At 30.4% G+C, this 21,541-nt stretch overlaps 1 protein-coding gene and 1 pseudogene across 2 annotated transcripts; both read right to left on the bottom strand.

Annotated features, from left to right (window-relative positions):
* Positions 1-9,693: 9,693 nt before the first annotated feature.
* Positions 9,694-11,263, bottom strand: LOC108722567 (cytochrome P450 9e2-like; annotated as a pseudogene).
* A 1,989-nt stretch (positions 11,264-13,252) lies between these two features.
* Positions 13,253-20,598, bottom strand: LOC108723105 (lipase member H). Of its 2 annotated transcripts, none has more exons than XM_018448609.1 (7): positions 20,421-20,598; positions 15,684-15,738; positions 15,465-15,613; positions 15,097-15,339; positions 13,924-14,124; positions 13,438-13,594; positions 13,253-13,331 (listed from the first exon to the last, which is right to left on the bottom strand). In XM_018448609.1, the coding sequence occupies exons 3-7, from the start codon at positions 15,562-15,564 to the stop codon at positions 13,295-13,297; spliced, it is 738 nt and encodes a 245-aa protein (XP_018304111.1). In that variant the 5' UTR covers positions 15,565-15,613; positions 15,684-15,738; positions 20,421-20,598; the 3' UTR covers positions 13,253-13,294. The 2 variants fall into 2 exon arrangements, with proteins under 2 accessions (XP_018304111.1, XP_018304104.1); XM_018448602.1 differs by lacking the exon at positions 20,421-20,598 and adding an exon at positions 15,807-16,029.
* Between the last annotated feature and the right edge of the window lie 943 nt (positions 20,599-21,541).

The raw sequence follows: 21,541 nt of genomic DNA on the forward strand, positions 1-21,541 counted from the left end.
TATATATATATATATATATATCAAGAAGAATACAATAGAATTAGAACGGAATTCAGGTGAATTAAAAAAGTACAAAAATTGAGATGGGCGAATACTTTTGAGCGATAGTTATGTACCTATAATGCAGTGCATTTTAATTTGCTCTTTCAGCATGGGCTAATGAATCTTCATCGGGCAGACAGACAGTCGGTTTCGCCATGCAAATCCGCGCGAGAGCAGCATTACGTCCGCGCGTTACGATCCGCGAAGCCATCCGGATAATCCGTTGCCGCTTTCGCACGTGGGCGGAACAGGTCGCGCATGTGTTCATTACCAGCCATGCGTTGCCATCATTAATATCGAGAACGACCTTATACAGAGCGTATCGTGCATCGCGCTTGACAGACGCCGTCGTACACTCCACACCGTGGCAGGACGCGCGCGTCCACACGAATCTGAGCTGTGTTGAATTTAATTAACGCCTCCTAGTCCCGGTTGCGAACCCTGCAATTCACACGCTGGACGATCCAGATCATAATTTAATCAATGACCGAGAACACGCACATCAGCGCAGCCCGACCTCACCACGCGTGTCGCGGATTTGCATAATCGCATAAATACACTTTAGGAAACCACGTTAGAATAACAGTTCGTTTAGTCAATGTGTCGAAGAACTGATCCCAATCACTTTTAATTCTCTCGCTTCCAAGTTTTTATCATAAATACATATGTTTCCTCTTTATTTATAATATGTGTTGTTTATCTCTAATATTTAAAGAAAATTGAAGATTTTCCCAGCAAAAGTCATCGCTTACAAAATAATTTTATCTATATAAATAAATGATCGAGAAATTAAAATGCACAGATAGCTAATAACTAGGGCAACCACAATATGTACAGGGCATGTTTTTTTATTTGACTAATAAAGAAATAAACTAAATACAAATTTGTTTCATAAGAAATTATATATTTTAAGCCCTATATGTTACAGCATATTTTTCATATTTCACACATAAAAGCATATTTTTGCATATTTCGCCCACACGTGCACAATATTTATATATTTTATCTATCGTATTGTATGTTTCACATCGTTTTCTAATTTAAGTTTATGATTAGTTTTTTTCTGATTTAATAATAAATAGGATTTCTAAGATAAGTTTTTCTCAATCACAAATATGCTACAACATATTTTATATTTTTGAAAAAGGAATTGATTAGATAAATGATTCCCACACGCCGCGATGCATTGGTGCGCAGTGATGTCAGAGAAATCACAAGGAGAAACAGATTTCGCGCTCTTACTTTCAATCTTCTATATTTCTGTGTCATACATAACATCAAAGATTTTTTTTCTCTCTCTCTCTCTCTCTCTCTCTCTCTCTCTCTCTCTAGAGTCACTATAATAAATAATATGTATTTGTTTAATTCTAATGCCCCGTAAGACTAATTAAATTTTTTTAAAATGTAAACAAATTTTATCAAATTCATTTTACTTTGTTATTATAAGTAAAAAACTTAATTAATAATTTGAAAATTTGTGCGCTAAAAAATAATTTTTAAATGCATGTAAGGTATCGCGGATTGTTATAAAAATGGTTCGTTTTAACCTCATACACACAAGTTTTTGTTGTGTTAAACAAACGTGTTGCTGTCGATTCCAATTCTTTACTCCTTTTTTATCTACTTCCTATGACACATCTTTTAATCATATAGTGTGTGCAGGCGTAAAGCGAGTTTTAAAGTAATTAATTTAAAAGTGAGCCTTATTTAGTGCCTGGGTTTTATTCGACTCAGGTACCTTATTCCTTTTTTTAAAGCATTTTTTAAATTTCACAGAGCATATTTTAGGCGCTTAAAAAGGGATTTTTACAGCATAATTTTGGTTGCCCTACTAATAACAGAGAAAATTACTTAATTTTTTTTGTAAAAGATTAATCTTTTTTTTCTTTATTATTTATATTTAAAATATTTAGATGTTAACAAATTAATAACTAATTTCTGTATCCATGAAAAAATAATAAATTAATTGACAAAGTTATTTAATAAAATTTACAATTTTTATTTCTTATAATAAATGTGTAGAATAACTTTAAAAAATTTTAATCCATAATTTAATTAAGAGCAAACAAATAAAATACATTACAAATTTTGTTTTTTATCGTTTCTAATATTTTTTTGAACTAATTTTAATTCAATTAAAATGGAAATCTATTTTAATTACTAATATGTTAAATAAATAATTAAAAGTTTGAAATATTACATATTATGTATAACATTGCATAAATTTTTTAAAGTTTTTAACGTATATCAATTTTCAAGAGGATATGTCGCCATGTCACCGCATAGAATTCATTGACCGTTAAGTTGACTGTATGAAATGACGTAATTTTTACGAAATGGTCGTTCAACGCGAAAATTCTTATCGCAAGCTGGAGATTGCATTTGCGTCGCGATGTCAAAACGTCACGCGACATGCGCGACGTTCGTAAGTGCTTTCGCAACAAAGTGCACTTCGTCAGTGCTCTCTCTAGCGGCCCACACGTCACTGACCTTGGAAAAGGTCCACTTCGAGAACTGGACGTAGCTCGGGCGCGTGGGTCGCTATCGAGGACGATCCGTGAAAAATGTCGAAGTCACTCGGAGTGTTGGACAGGTTTTGGTGACCACCAGAGCTTGAGAGAGCTACATTGCTCTGCCGTTCATCCCTAGATGGTGATCCTGAACAGGCTCGTTGTTTCACCATGAGAAGTAGCGTGTGTCTCGCGAATGAATGCATATCAGTGCAACTAAATTATGCGCGCTTCTAGGGCTCGTTTAAGCTCGGGATACAGCTGGTACTTGACAGATGTGCGTGTCCTTTTATGCGTTCATGTCTGCTATCTCTGTACAGCGAGTTTATTACAGCGGATACAATATATAACGACAGTTAAATTTTCTTATATTAGAAAATGCGATCGGATTAATATTTAGATTCGTATGTCTTAATTTTTGATTAGCAGAAATCCTATTCAAGATATGCTAATAACATCATATTTTATGTTCTGTGAGTTACATTAATTTTTCTATTGGAAGACAGAAAATATAGCCAATTAGGAAACCATAATGCAACAAATTCAATAGATTTATACATGAAATGTTATTTTCCAATTCATTTAATTTAATTTCCAAGAATAATTTATTTTGTTAAATATCTGTAATATACATATTTTGCTACTCAATCATTTATATCTTGTTGTACTCTGCTGTAAAAATTTTATGATAAAGAATAACACAATTTTAGAATAGTATTACGTTTCATTCAGCAGCTGGACATTGTAGTATGTCCAATATAAACGAGATTCCGCCGTACTTGCGCTATATCCTTAGGGGCAAAACGCAACAGTGTTACGCACGGAGAATAAATTTACATTCACGAACGGCGGCGGCTTTCAACGAGTTTGCTAGATAAAGGCGGTTCATTATGTGCCGCATTTATTACCCAATGGCGGTTCTCGATCGCCTCGCGATTGCCTTTAATCCCGTCGTCGAGATCGGATCTCGCCGAGATCTCGCGTAATCGCGTTACCAAGGACCTGTACGTAAAGTATCGTATCCTCGCGGCCAACCGTCGCACACGCATTCTCGTTAAAGTGCATTGAGCGTTACAATGTTCGTCATTTGGTGCAAATCTCAGGTCAGGGATGCAGAAATTGATGCGTCCATGAATGACGCGCGATGCATGCAACCAATTTGCGAAATGCAAAGTTACGTTCGAGGACGTCGTTCATAATCGTGTTTTTAAACCATTTTTATGCATGTATACCTGTACATAATAAAACACTTCTAAATGAAATGAAGAAAGCAAGACTAAGCAGATGAAAGAAGCAAGAAATCAATATAAGTACATACATAACTTGTGTTCAGTTTAATATGAATAATTAGGGCAACCAACATTATGCTCTAAAAATCCCTTTTTAAGCGCCTAAAATATGCTCTGTGAAATTGAAAAAATGATTTAAAGAAAAGAATATATGCATCTAAAAATTATTTTTTATCGCACAAATTTTCAAATTATTAATTAAGTTTTTTATTTATAATAACAAAGTAAAATGAATTTGATATAATTTGTTTACATTTAAAAAAATTTAATTAGTTCGGGGCATTAAAAATAAACAAATACATATTATTTATTATAGTGACTCTAGAGAGAGAGAGAGAGAGAGAGAGAGAGAGAGAAAGAGAGAGAGAGAAAGTCTTTGATGTTATGTATTGTATGACACAGAAATATAGAAGATTGAAATTAAGAGCGCGAAATCTTTTTCTGCTTGTGATTTCTCTGACATCACTGTGCACCAATGCATCACGGCGTGTGGAAATCATTTATCTAATCAATTCCTTTTTCAAAAATATAAAATATGTTGGAGCATATTTCTGATTGAGAAAAACTTATCTTAGAAATCCTATTTATTATTAGATCAGAAAAAATTTCGATATTCTTGAATATCGCAAACACGATTAACGAATTTTTATAAAACAGGTTTATGAGATTGCAAGAAAAGGTGTTTTACAAACAGCGAAAGCCTCACGAATCTGTCTAAACACACATGAAACTTTTACACTTCATATATCTATCAATATGTACGATATGCGTACTGCGATGCATGTATGTGCATATGTATGTGCTTGAGCTCAAAGTTAATCTGGATTAACCGGTCTTGAGTTCTTCGCGGATAAGGGGAAGAGAGAGGTAAAAGGGGTGGTGAGGCGGGACAAAAATCGAGATCAAAGAAATATGCCCTCTGGAGAGAAGAGGCCAGCCTCTCTCTCGGTTCCAGCGTATTCTCGTTTAATTCTCAAGTCGCAATGATAGGAGCATTGGAGTCAAAGTGCATTGTTGTGTGCGACGCAATGGAGAACTTCTCTCTTTTCCTAACCTGGTAATTATGTCAATGACGATTGCATGAATGAAGAATGAGCAGGTTGAACCTTTTATTTTGACGTGTAGTCTTAAAAGAACATCTTTGAAAATAAATAGATTTAGATGGATTTTAAAAGTGTTTTAAACTTGCAGTATGTTTTACTTGTAAAGAAACGTCGTCCAGTCTTAAATTAAACTTTAATAACAAAATTTTTTTGGCTAAATTAGAGAAAAAATTCTTTTAATTAAAATATAAAAACAACTATTGGCAGAATGGTAAAAATTATGAAAAATAAAATATTTATTTCAAAAATTAAATAAAAAAAGATTGTTATATTATTTATTATTTATATTCAAATAGATTTTTAAGTAGAAAAAATTTGGATCCAGAATTTAATTATTAAGATATTTAATACATTATATAATAATATGAGAAATTATAATAAATTGATTTTGCCAATTTCTTCAAAAATTTGACTTTATTCAATTGCTAGAAATTAAGCGGATGCAAAGTCACGAATACGATCCCTAACTCGATTCCTCCACTCTTTGATAACAAAATTTCATAGTAAGCATGACTTACGCCATTCTTATTCTAATCGCGCGAAGCAGATGGCCAATCTCGTGCACGTCCAGGCGATTTAAACCCTCTTCTTTTTAATTATCGCTTCTTGATGGACGTCATGTGAGGCACCGCGTTGAAGCCGCGCGATGCGCAGTCCGATAATGCTCAGGTATAATGTGTAATAAATCATGAGGGGGTGATCTTCGTACAAAGTGTGATATATCGAGCTTATTATAACAGATGTTCGACACGATCTTCATTACGAGATGAGTGTAATGTAAAAGAAAATCCCGATTTTATTCTGTCATATTCTATCTCAAGGCCACGAACGATCTTTGCTATATCATTTTCGATTTTTATGATCAACGAGCCATTAAATTTCTTTTATATAGCAAAGCAATGAATCTATATCATTGGGGCAATTCATAAATTAATTATTATCAAATTTAGAATTTTGCGTGCACGCGCAATAGTATAATTATTTCTTATAATTAAAATAATTTTTTGATAAATCGAAATAATTATTATCGAAGACAGATAAGATTATTTTTTAGTTTTCACATATAAAAAATACTTTATATTAGTTAATAATAATTACGTATAATATTTGATAAGAAAAAATAAAAAGCTCAAAAATTATTACATTAAAATTAAGTAAGACATTTTTAAAATATTTTATCGCTTTACATTAGCCGTTCAAACCTAATAATGCTATTATATTTTCATTTAACTGCACATATTTACGCTCACTCAAAAAAGTGATCTTGCAGTTATAGCGAAAATTATCTAAGTATGAAAAATAGTTAAAACAGATAAATTTCTAGCAAATACTACGATATTGGATATGTATTGCATCTAATCATATAGGTGACAGAGATAGAATTTAGATTTGTGCTATAAATTCTATGCGTATGATACATAATTTTCTATACAAAAAACAACTATAATTCTAGCTGGAGCAGCAAAATATTTTTTTGAGTGCTAAATATGATTTTATTCGACGAAAACGAAGATAAAAGTTCGGGGTTAACAAGGCACGAGGATTGGACAGTCACATTTAGCATGGTGGAGAATAACGATGCCGCGGGAATTTCGCGTTCATAAAGTGCACTTCATCGACTTAGAATTCGTTTACGTGCACAACGTATCGCTCTCACAATCTTGACCTTTGAAAGCCGGCTTTTAATTTACTGCCAATGATACTAAAGACGAAAAGAACATCCGGTCGCGACTCCCAACTTGAGACCGTACCGCTTTCGTTCGCCGATACTTTGGTTAGTCGAATCTTTCTACAGGACGATACACGGCTGGATCGAAAACTTTTGCTTTAAACTGATAGCCAAGAGTGACAAACCAAGAAAAACAATCCGAAAGAAATGATTAAATGTTGCTAATCTCGTTTAGGATTAAAATAAGTCTAGTTAGCAGACATTTGAAAAATAAGAATTCAGATTGATTATCGAATCAATATTAAACAATGTTTAAATCCTTCACGATAATTAATTATAAATATAACATTCTTGATTGATAAAAGCATCTTCTTCTATTATTACTAAAAAGATAAATAAATTGGAGAATTAGGAAATTCTCAGTTCTTAAAGAGTTCTAACAATATATCGCTATAAATCCATCATTACCTCGTCGTCAACTTGAAAGCTCTATTAAAAGTCATTTAATAATTAATTACTACTTTTACCAATTTTTGTGTTGAATAAAGATCTTAACATATCGGAAAAAATTTATCGTATTTAAATAATCTAGAGTTCCACATTTGAATTTGAAATTATATATTCACTTATATTTTCTTCATCTTTACACGAGATTTGCATAGTTTCTCGACTTAACCGTGAATCGCCCTATATAGATATTCCATTAAGCATTATTTCGCTCCGGTCGTAGTTAAGCGTAGCCACGAGTGCGAATGAAAATTACATAGCAGGATCACATGCGTTCTCCGTGTACCTTTTTCTTTTTCTTACAGCCTTCCGCCTCCGTTGTGCCTCTTTAAATGAAATCTGCTTTACAACGATGCAGTTAACGTGCCACTGCACGCGACGCTCTCGGCGAGAATCGGTACGGGGCGGCAGCCCAGACGAATACGAAAAGAGAAGTTCGTAAGTATAATAAAAGAAAAAAGAGACAGAGAGAGAGGTAGAAAAAAGAGAGATCAAAGACTAAAAAAGAGAATTGAGTTATGTGCTTCTTATTTTCGTATTAAGTGAATAATTGGTACATACATTGGTTGATTGGAAACGAAACAAATGGCAAATATGAGAAATTGTCACGTCAAGGATTACTTCAAGATGATCATTTAAACATCAACGTCTTTGATTTCGCAATTTTAACTTATACATGCATTTTGATTAATGCGCAACTCCATAAAAGAATTTACTTGTATGAATGCAACATTCATTTATGTTTACGGGATACCTTTTGAAGATGTAAGAAATCTGCGGAATGCGAGCGAACACTCATGATGGGAGGTTCGGCCGACGAGTATCGGGGTTGGAAACAATCTGTATCTATTATTCATGACGGCCAACGTTCGATATGAAATTATAATCGGCCACTCGTGCGTCAATCGACCAAATTGGTCCATAGTTCCTCTCAGACCTACGGAACGTGGGCGGAAGTGCCATTTATGAATCCGAAACAAAGGCAACATGGACGATTTAATCGCGACAGATAAGATAGTAGACATGCTATTTGTTTTCAATGCCGGAAAATATTCAGAGAAATTTAACTTTTACTCTCCTACATGTAAATGCGTCTTTCAAAAATTGTTGGTGTACTTTTATTTCATATGACAGTTATTATAATTAAGTTTAGTGTTTAGACAGTATACTGTTAAATTTATAATGTTAAATTGTACTTAATTTGAGTAATTTTTAATCTTTTTTATAGATTATCACTGTTTCTATTCAATAAGTCGTTAATTTAACTAAAATAGAGGGAAACAATTTATCTCAAAAAAATATATTAAATCTGCGTTTAGTTCATCACACAGGATCACAAAAAAATTTTTGAAGAGCAATTCAAAGCAGAGTAGATGTTTCTTATAAATTTTGGGTCGCTGAATTTGAATTCGTAAGCCATTTTGCTCCATCACGTCCAGTCTTTTAGTTAATCGAGAAAAATGACGAAAAATCCATAAAAATTAATGACATTAAAATGCAGTCACAGAACTGATTTAAATATATTTTGGCAAATGTTTCTTACACTTTAAAAAACTGCTATGATTATAGCATTCTATGATAATATCATGGTTAATTTATTATTTATACTAACTGCATTTTTATATATAATGTTTTTATTTAATTTTTATTTACAGATTTAATTTTATTATTAAAAGAAAAGTAAAGTTTGCGAGTGACTTTTGAAATCTACGGTGAAATCTCGAATGAAATTTTTACATATATCAATTAAACGATTAAAAGCAGCAGTAAAAACATATCTACATTTCGATGCATTTTTCATACGGGTGATACATGACGCAACAAAAATACGATCGCACAAAAATCGCGTAAGGAGTGCGCTTTGTTCCATTCTGTAAATTATCTCCGACACATGGTTCAGCCACTGCGACTTATTTTATGGATTTACTTGATTCTAATATGCATTGCTCGCTTATCGTTAGTAATCAAAGTCTCTCGTTAGGGCTCTCATTAAGCCGGGATTAGTAACGATACCTCGCGCTGAGAGCGTTGAGTGTGTTTATGCGACGCATTGCGTATGCGACTGCGGAATTAGCGACCGGCTGAGAAATTGCGCATAACGAGGAGAGTAATTATACTAATAATAACGGGTTAATAATCCACACATACGGTTCATAATATCCTGCTCCGTTAAATATACAACTAAATGTACATAGTTTAGTAATTACTTATAAATAGTCCTGGATAAAAATTGTGGATAAAATATCATTAAACATTTACGCGGTAAATATTGATATACTTTTTTCGAAAAATTATATTTATTGTATTGCTTGTGCTATCTTTCTTCATACTTTTGATTACATAAAAATGCGACAAGCACTTGAAATAATAAGTTGAAACTGTCGAATGGTCTTATTCAAAGAAACTCAAGTATGTTAGTTAAAGCAGACCTCGATGCTCAATAATATTAATATGCAAATTTGCAAATACATTCTACAGTTTTGTAAATAATATGCATTTTAAAACACTGCGCAAAAAAATAATAATTAATTTTTTTATAATTCTATTATACATGTTACTATTTGAAATGTTTTCTAAGACTTAGAAATTGTGGCATCCACTGATGAATATTCCACCACAGGGTGCATATCCTTTCTACGCTGAATATTCAACCAGAATCCATTCTCCGGCATTATCATCGGATGTTTGGCAAATTTCATTGGCGATATAGTTTTCGTGCAAAATTTCAAATCACATCGCGTTAATAAGTGAAACATCAAGATTTTGATTTCCAGCACAGCAAATCTGTAAGCTATGCACATTCTTGGTCCTAACCCGAATGGCATATACCACGAAGAACTATGCATCTTATCGTTTAAAAATCTTTCTGGATCAAACTTTTCCGGACTATTATAATACTTTTCATCACGTTGGATTGCGAAATTCGGAATCCAAAAAGTCATACCCTTCTTTACGATAAAAGATTTTCCGTTCGGCAATGCGGATGGTAATTCAAAAGTTTTTTCGCATACCCTTTCTAATACGGGGATTGGTGGATATAATCTCAGAGCCTCGTTTATCACTGCATCTAAATATTCTAACTGATTAATGGCTTCATAAGACACTTCTCCGTGCGACTCCTCCAAAATGTTATCGATTTCTTGTTGTAATTTAGTCTGAACATCTGGGTTAGCTGCGATTTCGTGAGCTACGAAGGACATTGCGGTTGAACTGGTCTCGAAGCCTGCAACAAAAAAGATGAACGCTTGCGCAGTCATGTCGTCGATGTCTAGTTCTCTACGACCTTCTTTGTCTTTGATATCCATCATTAATTGTAGCATATCTGGACGTGTAATGTGTTCTGCATCACGAGTGGCGATTGTAGTCTTTATAATGTCCTCGAAAAAGCGCGTCACATATTCATTCACAATTTTTATATTCAGAATTCGCCCGAATCTCGGAAAAGTTTTGAGAAAAATAAATTTAAAGCCACGAAGTCCACTAAGGTTAGACGCTTCTTTGGCGTTAATATAAATCTTATTCATTGGATCTTTTGTGGAGTTTGTTTTAATTCCGAAAGCACATGTAGCGATGACATCGTTTGTATACTTAGAAAAAACATCTTTCATGTTTATATTTCGTTCATACACTGGTAATGATGATAGAAATTTTGCAAAATCCATAGCACATTCCGACATCAATGTGAACATCGTTTTCATCTTGCTGGACGTAAAAGAGGGGCTCAACAGATTTCTCACATTCCGCCATTTTTCTCCGTGAAGAGAAGCCAAATTTTTCTTAAGTAAACGATCGTTAAATTCGGCAAAACCATGACGATTTGGAAATGACTCAAAATTCTTAACAAGTATATCCTTAATGAGGTCTGGATCGTGAAGACAGAAGATTGGAATTGTCCCTACGTAGAGTCCAACATACTTTGCATTTGGATTGGAATTGTATATCTTCAGCAGGAGATCGACGAATGATATTCGATGAAATACACCGATATCATCGATCCGAATATTGGAACAGGTGGTATATGTATAATACCATGTCTTTTAAAGAAATTAAAATTTCTAAAAAAATAATGAATACTCATCACACTGATCACTATAGTTAACAGTATCGACCAATATTCCATGTTGTTTGCAAATTTCGCAACAGTTCCTTTGTAAATCTACGTCTGATGTGACTAAATTAAGTGTTTGCGATGTCGCTGACGCGCGTCGTTGCGGACAACTGCTCGTACATATTATTCTTATGTTGTAATATACCAATAATTCTGACGCAAAAGTTTTCGAATTAATATTATATGATGAATCAGCTTTGGCACTTTGCTCGTTGTAAATCAACAAGTCTTTGTTATGTATATTACATGTATGCATATGTGTAGCACACATGTGTGTATATGTAAATTAAGTTGTTATGTAATCCATACATAAATGAAAGAGCTTACATGATTATATTCATTTGCAAAATTATAAGTATGCAATTTAAAGACGCATTTTCTCATTAGAGCCTTTATTTGAATTATTTGTTTAAAGACGCATATAAATAAATTATTGTTCTTAACGTTGTTATCATAGGATTACTTCTACGTGAAAGAAAGCGATGTTTGAAAATACTTGGCTGTACTTCCGAATGGGACACCCTTCTGATTGAGCTGATACTTTACGTAATATTGTTGCTGATACTTTACATAATATTGTTACTATATATAGTGATTATTTATGAATATCTTATCTTTTTCTCATGCATTTATTTTAACAGATACTACAAATGAATAATCTAAATTGTATAATATTAATATATTACATAATATATAATATATTAATATTATATAACTATATAATATATTAATATTATACTATTTTGATAATTCATTCGTAGTATCTATTAAAATAAATGCATGATTTCATTTCACATGTCAATAATTCGACTTTGGAAAAGATTATTTTCAAACAAGAGCAAAACGCAGCTTTAATTGATATCTTAAATCTCAAGTTAGATTTCACACGAGTAATCGTTCCTCTTCTCAGATGCATACAGTTTCAATTGATTTCTATTCAAGACATGACTATTGAATCGTCTGTGTCTCAAGATATAAGACTCTATTCTGAGTATCTCATCTGATACGTTCTTGAGATGAAATTTGAGAAACGACTATAAATACTGGCCTTAGTATCAATCGATTTGAACAAGACAATAAACTTTATGCTTACTTGTATATTATTATTTTATTTTATAGTATTTCACATACGTATCTTACTTAAAATAATACTATAAATAGAATATCAAATACCAAAATATCTGAAACTTTTTAGAAGTTAATCACAATGTCAGATATCCAATAAAAAGTGCAATAAAAATTTTATCCTGTTTTAATTTATGATTATTGCTTTATCGATCCACGCAATAATGACACACGGAAATAATTATTGCTTTACCGATTTACGTAACCGTAACGTGTAACGAACTAAAAGATAAACCTGTTTAGCAATAAAAATCAGTTTATATTCAGTTGTGAAAGTTAGAATAATTAGAATGTATATTGCATGTAGCATACACGTATAATTACAACATCGAATGTATAAACTCCACTCAATAATAATTTTTGAATCGATTGAACTCTGAAAAGTAAACTTTGATATATTCCCGTTGCACTGGAAAAAATGTATGAAATTTTAATAGATAGTATTTCTTCAGATGGGGTACGAATGGGACCATTTTCTTAAAGTAACTAAATATTTAGTCAATTAAAAAAAAAACATATTTAAATTTAAGATATTTAAATTTAAGTTCGTCATTTTTTAAATTGAATAAATGTTTATCAATTTAAAGTTATATCAATTCAAAGAAAAAAAATTTGATATCAATGATACAAAGTCAAGAACGTTATTTTTTGTCTCCTTGACATTTATCTCAAAATTGTGACGTGCCTGCTATAAAATTGTGTCAATAGATTTGTATTCAGTAGTATCAAAAGTACGTCGAAAATAATTTTTTATATTTGTATTGCAAAATAGTGTTGGACAGTATTATCAGATAATTTGTAAAATATTTGGTAAATCTGAGACACTTATTTGTAGGTACAACTTATTTATAGATATAACAATTACATAACAAGAATCAATATATTTTCATCATATTAACACAAATCTTTGTTGATATATTAAATACAGTACAATAACTGTGCTATATAGTGTCTACATGAAAATAAAATGATCCACGTCTGCAAAAAATGTTAAATATTAATATTTTTTATTAATCTATAAAAATAATTGTTAATTTGTCTATTTATGAAAAATAATTAAGTAAAGTGTTAAATATTATCTTACATATCTTTTGCTGTATATCCAACATCGATCTGCAGAGTCTTTTTGCAATTATTGAGTATATAATTAAAGTAGGAATTACACTTCTTTGCAGTAAATTTGGTAGGGTGACGTTTCAATTTTGCATATAGCACGACTGATTTTTGATGACTACAGAGATCTAGCAACCATATAAAAAAAAATAATCAAAACAAAGCATTGATAAATTAATTTTTTGCAATTTTATATCAAGTGCATTAGACATAATTATTTTAAATAATTCTCGATAATTTCTCGAACATTAAAAATTATAAAAATAACTATGGTCAATATACATATAAAAACCATCTTGCAATTTTCAATTTAGTTAAAAATTTTTAAATATTAATAATTATCTGGAACGTATCACGCAATGAATATTAATCATTTAATATGATGACTAATAATTCATTGAATTAGTACACTGCAACGAAATAACAATACTAATTAAATTATATTAATTATTATTACCAGTTTTGCTTAACGGTAGGCCAAGAAATTGGCAACCAGGTTGAGGACGAGTTCCACCGTTCACATAATAGTCTGCTGTACCCATAGATGTTGGTGTGCCATATCCACCCTTGTCCGTGTGGATAACATCAACCCACTCCGCGTCGTTAGGTGTGAGATAACATCCGAGAAGATAAAAAACAGGATTCGCAGGATCCAATGCTATAAACGATAATTTTACACTAAAGAATGTTTTTTAAAACAATCTACAAATTACGTAAATCGTATAAAAAAATTACAAATTATAAATTTCTTATAAACAGATTTCTTGCCAACTTTTCGCTAATATGAAAAATGGAGATAAGTACCCGGGAAAAAATGAAGAAGATTTCACGATATATATGTAGATCTCATTAGATCTAAAAAGAGATTTTAAAAGATCTTCATTTTGACCTGATCAAAATAGATCGATATGTAGATATACTTTAATCTATTTGTGTCCTAATATATAAACATTTATCTCATTAGATATAATATATTTTTAAGCTTTAAAATGCGTGGTTGAAAACCTCTGAGATTTTTTTTCATCAAGGTACCTAACTTTTCGTAAAATGCGACAAAATTGCAATTGTGTCTTACTGCCTTATACCTTTGGCCAAAATTGTAGATCTATTTTGATATTATTATATCTCATCTGTAGATCTCTGTAGATATACGCCAATTTTTATCAGATTACGCTTATACATATATATGTATCTTCTTTGATATTATTATATTTCTGTAGATCTAATATTTATTACATTTAGTTTCATTATATAAAGTTAAATATTCATATATATCAATATATTCTCGTAGCTCTACAATATGTTTTCTTTATATTCAATATAGCATTTTATTTATATGGCAGATTATCTATTTAGATCTTAATGAATATAGCATCAATCTTGTGAGACCAAGCTAGATTTCTGAAGATCTGATTATATCTAAAAACTAAATCTCATCAGATACAATTTGATCTTATTTGATCTAATTTGATCCACACATATATAATGAAATCATCTTCATTTTTTCCCGGGTAGAAAATATAAAATTAATATATTTGTTGCTTAAGAATCAATTATATTCAAAATAACAAAAACTATTAGAAATAAAAATAAAACACATGCATATTATAAAGATAATTTAATTGTATACCTGTAATGCGAGGTATCTTGAAAGCATTGCATTTACTGACAAAGCCAGCTATGTGAGCACCCAACGAATGCCCGACAATATAAATTCTTGATACATCTAGGCCACTATCCACAAGCAGTTGCATACTTTGTGCAAATAAACTTCCTACTTTTTCAGCATTTCTAAAAACGGACGAGTAAGAGCCATTAGAGTATTTACTCCAATCAAGTAGCACAATATTGTCCGTTCTTCCATAACAAAGTCCTAAGCGATGTAAATATATATTAATCATTTCTTTGATTTTATAATGTCTAAATCTACTTGTGTCTCTCTCTCTCTCTCTCTCTCTCTCTCTCTCTCTCTCTCTCTCTCTCTGACATGTATTATACCTTCCATCATTAACTGAACATTTGAATCCTCCGGATATTGTAAATATCCAAAAACGTAAAAGATTATCCGTTTGTTATCATCCGACACATTTAATAACATCTGTGGCACTGTGATGGGATAGGCGATTGTTGCAGGAATTTCACTATTACTGAGAAACACGTGCTTACATTAATTATTATTGTTAATTATTATTTGGACATTTTATTGTGAATACAAACCATTTATAATAGACCAGGTTGATACCAGTCGCGAAATCTAAATCTGTTTGATTACCTGAAGAGTATGAGCACAATATTAATAAGTATTCTCAATATTTGTAAAAATATATAAAAAGTACATACAAGAACACGAAGATTGGCCATATATTGTCCTCGTTACAAAAAATAATAGAATGTACATATGTACAATCGACGATAACATTTCAAACGAAACTGTTTTAAACGACAGAACTACACAAACTGCGGAAAACACGCTTTCAATCTAGACCTTGACTGGAGTGTCGATCTATACTATCGTCATTCTACATAAAGATTCGATTCCAACGTAATATATATCCGTCATGCGCATGTGCACTTTCGTATAAACTACATTACGACATAAACCAAGTTATGAGTTACTTCTCGCATAAACATAAATATGGGCGCCATATCGCAGCATCAATTTCGTTTTTTCATTTTCATACATTAATTAAACTTTCAAAAATGTTAATATATATAGAATTTTACATATAAAGAATTATGATGACAAAAAATAAATTATCTGTTAAACACTTTTCTACGTCAGTTACATAGATATTGCATTAGCAGTTCCGAATTCTTGTTTAGATAAATTGATTGGTATTTTCAACGGTCTTCATAATAGACTCAAATTTACAATGGGGGGAGGCCGAGAGAGATCGAAGGGGGGATGTATTAAACTTTTTGGAATTAAATTTAAAGAAATGATTATATATGTAATTTTTGATTGGTTTATATTTCGAATAAAGAAGAATAATATAAAGAAGAATTAACTCCTTGTACTAATTTTATGTATGATCAGTACACTTAATTTATAACAAACTGTGTAGATATATACCATATATATATAACAGTTTATTTTAATTAATCTACTAATACATCTTAAAATCCTTAAGTAAATTACTATAGGTTATACTAAAGTATAATGTTAAATTTATTATAGATTATGTTATGATGTAACATTTATATTAAGACGCCTCCAGACGAGCCAATGTAAATTTTGCATAGTATTCGTTAAATATTAGTCTACATTTAATATGGATAATTACGTATGTCATGTATGTGTATGGTATTTGTCAATGTTGGCATATTGTCTGAAGGTGCCTTAATACATATACGCGTACATGATGTTACGAATACAATTGTATAACCGACTAAGAATAAGATAATAAAAGAATAAGATTAAGAAATAGCAATAATAAAAAATGTGGAAATAAGACTTCAAGATACATATTATGATAAAATGTAAATATAAATAATAAGGACACGACCCAGTTGCGCGATCGATACGGAGATTTCAATCGTAAAAACGTAATTGTAATCACGGGAATGCTGATGATCACGTGTCGACAGGGCAAGGACATGAAGATAAAAACTGAGAAGAAAGATACAGAGACAGGGGTCACTCGATTAATTTACATAACACAGTTATCTGTGACGGTTGTCAGCGGTTTGTTAGTCATTAAAAGTGTTATGCTTCTACTGTAAGAATAATTCCGACAAGTGTTGAAGTTAATTAAAGTTTATTAAATGTTTAAAATAGATTTGATTCATTCCGAATCCCCACGGGGGATCTCGAATCTTATACCGACCAAGGCACAACAGTATATTAAATATAGAATAGCAATTAAAAATATTTTGACATTATACATATACATTTCTATTAGAAAATTGTTTACTTTTATATTAAATTAAATTTTATCTTCGATTATATATACATATAAAATTGACTTGCTGATTAAGACTCCAAAGAGAGTTGAAACGTCAAAAATTTATGAATAAAGAAGACTTCGCAGATTAAATTAACTTAACTTGCGCATCCCCTCCCGCGCCGACTCTTCTTAGCCTTGTATAAATTTATTATCAATATTTTTACTTTTATATATATTATAAAATTACATTTTTTAAGATAACGGAATTATTAGAAAGATTATTATACAAAATCAATTATTAATGTATGCTGAACAGAAAACAATTATTATATTTTTCATAACAAGATGTAAATTATTAACAAACTGTATCTAAAATATAATATAAAATTTATCCCCTTCTTAAGTTGTTGATTCCAATTCCCCTCCTTCTAATGATTGCCCCATCACACTTTCTAACATAACTATTTATATAATAGTATTTTCCTACAGTCAATTCCTTGTGTCATTTCTGCTATTAACGAAACACAATTATACTTCTAAGAGACTTCAGATGATCATAATACTAACACACAGGTATAATTTTAATTATAATTAATGTTAATGCGATTAATGTTAATCTGATGGATAAAGTAACATAACGTATTAACGATGCAGGTATGCGTTTTATTTACAACAGACGTACGTATATTTAAAATTTTGATGTTCTGTAATAGACGTAATTAATGATTTGAAATTGTCAACGACATACCGAAGATGACTTGATATAAAGATTGAAACATTTATGTTTTTAAAAATATATAATGGTAATAAGAGGCTCAATAAATTAAAATTATCAAAAATAAATAGGGCTACGAGCTATAGGTCAATCAACACACACATAGTCTAAATTAATAAAATAAACATAAACATAACACAATAAACTTTAATAACTGCCGGCAATAAACAATACAAACGTTTCGATCCCTATCGGATCATTATCAATGTTGGAAATGAATACAAAAACAAAGAAAATATATAGAATTAAAAATTAGACTTCCCTCTCATCGCAGTACTTCCGCTAACATATTGAAAATGTACGATACGAAATCGGTAATGTGTTTCTCCGTTAATGTGCAATGTGTGTATGATTTCTGTTGAAAAACATAAGTCATACAGAAATTAAAGTCAGTAATATAAAATATAAGAAATATAAAATATAAGAAATATAAGTCGGTATATAAGAAGTATAAAATAAAATATAAGAAATATAAGTCAGTAATATAAGAAATTACAGTCGGTAATATAAAATATAAGAATTATGAATACATATACAGAAAATTATAAGTCAGTAATATAAAATAATTAGATCAAAAATTAAATGAAAAATTTATCATAAGTATTATTTGTTCAAAAAAACGTTGTAATAATTTTCTTATTTCTTATTAAATATTGTTAAAATGTAATAATTGCCGCGTAGAATTATAGACCTAGAAAATAATTTCTAATTCATTTCTTTAACAAGTTAATATTAATGATTTCTCTTAATTTAATTTGTCAAAAAAAATTCTATAATATATAAAAATTTTATTTTTAATACGATAATATTAATATATTTCTATTCTTATTTAAAAATTATTAAATAAATAAATTTGTTTCTTGCTCCGGCTTTTGTATAATCTGAAATTAAATGTAGACATAAAAATTTGTTAATTACTATAAACATTTTTAACATTGTAACAATTATAATTATATTTAATTCGATTTAAATTAAGCACATTACATTTATTTATTTATACGTGAAACCCGGAGAAGAGAAATAAAAATGATACCGTATTTGCTCTATAAAGCAAAAACGGTATTTGTTACAATTTTACGGCGCAATAAGTTTGTTTATGTGAAATACAAATTTTTTGTGGTTGCTTACATACGTTTGAAGAATGATTCATTGCGTTTCTGTTGATACTAACTATTACTTTAATTACTGCTAAATGCTCTATCGTATCTAATCTTCTTTACGGTATCTAATCGTCGGCTTTTCTATACATAGTGGTAGACTTAAAGAATATCGTCGACTATATGTTAAACATTGTATGTGTATATTGATAACAGTATTACATAATATGCAGAAAGGGGAAAAAGCATGGAAACCGTAAAAAATCTCGAAAATATAAGTTTTATAGAAAAATGTTTCGGACAAAAATCGTAGAGTTTATAAAGATCTATTCATTAATCTTATCAGTCCAAAACTTATTCAATCCTAAAAATCGATAGCTGAAAGTTTTTTGGGTCACTCATGAATAATCCGCAGTCAGATTTCCAAAATTTAAAATAGCGGATGCAATATGATGACTGCAGTGGAAAAAGAATAGACTGGAAAGCTTAGATTCTTAACCATGTGATCCAAAATTGATTTTTTTGCCATGAAGATAGATATGTGAGGGTCTCCCAAGATGCATTTCGTCAAGATTCATAGATTGTGAACAAAAATTTATAATGAATTGGAAAATACATTTTGGATTCGTTATTTCGAATTTTGGAAATATAACTACGGATTGTTCACGAATGATTCGAAAAATCCACAAATATCGATTTTCATGGAAATTGAATGAATTTTGGACCACCTGATCAATGAAATAAATATTTTCAATAATTTTCATAAGTTTTTTATTTATTCTAACTGCTATATTGGAGCAGCCGCTTTGAATTTTAAAATACACCACGTTTTCCCTTCAACCACGTATAAAAACGAAAATTTTAAGCCCTCGAACGTTTTATTTCGACTTCAGAAATTTTACTCAGGCACTTGTCCCCGTTGACGTGGAACGTCCCATATAATTTGGTTCATATTTTACTCTAATCTTAAAGTTTATTGAATTATTTTATTTATTATTATTTTAATTATTAAAATAAAAAAAATTACTTACACACACTTTAAATTATTTCATTTTTTTAATTATCTTAATACAAAAAATTAATTAAATTATTTATATTTAAATTTATTCTTGCCTTTACCACAGAGATGTCTATAACAAATGAAAAGAATGTGCCAAGATTTTAAATATTATTACATTATAAACGTCATACACACCTGTATTTATTGCAGCTAAAACCGATTGCTGTTACTAATAAATTCATTTATATCATTCCAAAGCCACAAGGTCTTCAAGCTAGACTGAAGTTACAAAATTGTTATCAATATACATCTCGAAATTACATAAAGAATTTACACTTGTAAAATTATTTGTTTCCTGCAAAACCGAAATGCAGCTTTTATGACAACGCAATAAACACTAATGTCCAATGGCCATTTTATAACATTTAAGCAGCTTATGAAGAGATAATTTTAACGATCGCCCCCAGAGTACAGCATAAATTATATAAGATATCGTGATATTCCACATACAACTTCCCACCTATTTCATAATCATCTCCTTTCCTCTCTCTCTGTAATAATGTTTGATTTCATATTTAAGTACGTTTCAAGGAAAAATACAATTTGATATGTTTGTCCAAAGATTTTTTTTCTTACTAAAACTATTTAAAGAAATTACAGAAATTTAATTCTTTATCTGCAAAAAGCGTATATACCTACAATCTTTGACAAAATGTTGCGTATAGGTTTAGACAGAAAAACTATTATCTCGGAAACGGTGGCAGATATGGCTATAGAACTATTTGGATTTTTCTCGACAAGATGACGAGAAAGATTCTATGTGTTGAAACTGTATTTATCATCTGTTACCGGAAAAACAATCTCTATGTCTAGACCTGTGCATTTTTTATCAAAAATGTATATATTTTGAAAAAAAGGCTTTTTGTTTGCACAAAATGTATGTAAAGTACACTCAAACATTAATAAAGAAGATATACATAAGCAATAATATATAATATTTATGCAATAATAATAGATGCAATTATGTTTCACATTATATTGTATTTATAATTGAAGCATACTGCAACTGACAAAGTAAAAGAAGGCAATATTTAAATATTGCACAGTTAAAACACCAGTTCTTTAAAGGACATTATATAACTGTATGTCTTATCAAAAGAACAATTTGCAACAAGTTCATATCTTTAGCCAACAAAATACATAGACGTTTTTGTCTGTAATATATGAAAATTACAACGTGGATTTACGTCATACCAATACCTTGTAGTCTAAATTTTACGATAAAGTATTGTGAAATACCAATTCCGCATTTTTCT

Source organism: Mycetomoellerius zeteki, unplaced genomic scaffold (assembly GCF_001594055.1).
Source record: "Mycetomoellerius zeteki isolate Tzet28-1 unplaced genomic scaffold, Tzet1.0 scaffold106, whole genome shotgun sequence".
Lineage (NCBI taxonomy): Eukaryota > Metazoa > Arthropoda > Insecta > Hymenoptera > Formicidae > Mycetomoellerius > Mycetomoellerius zeteki.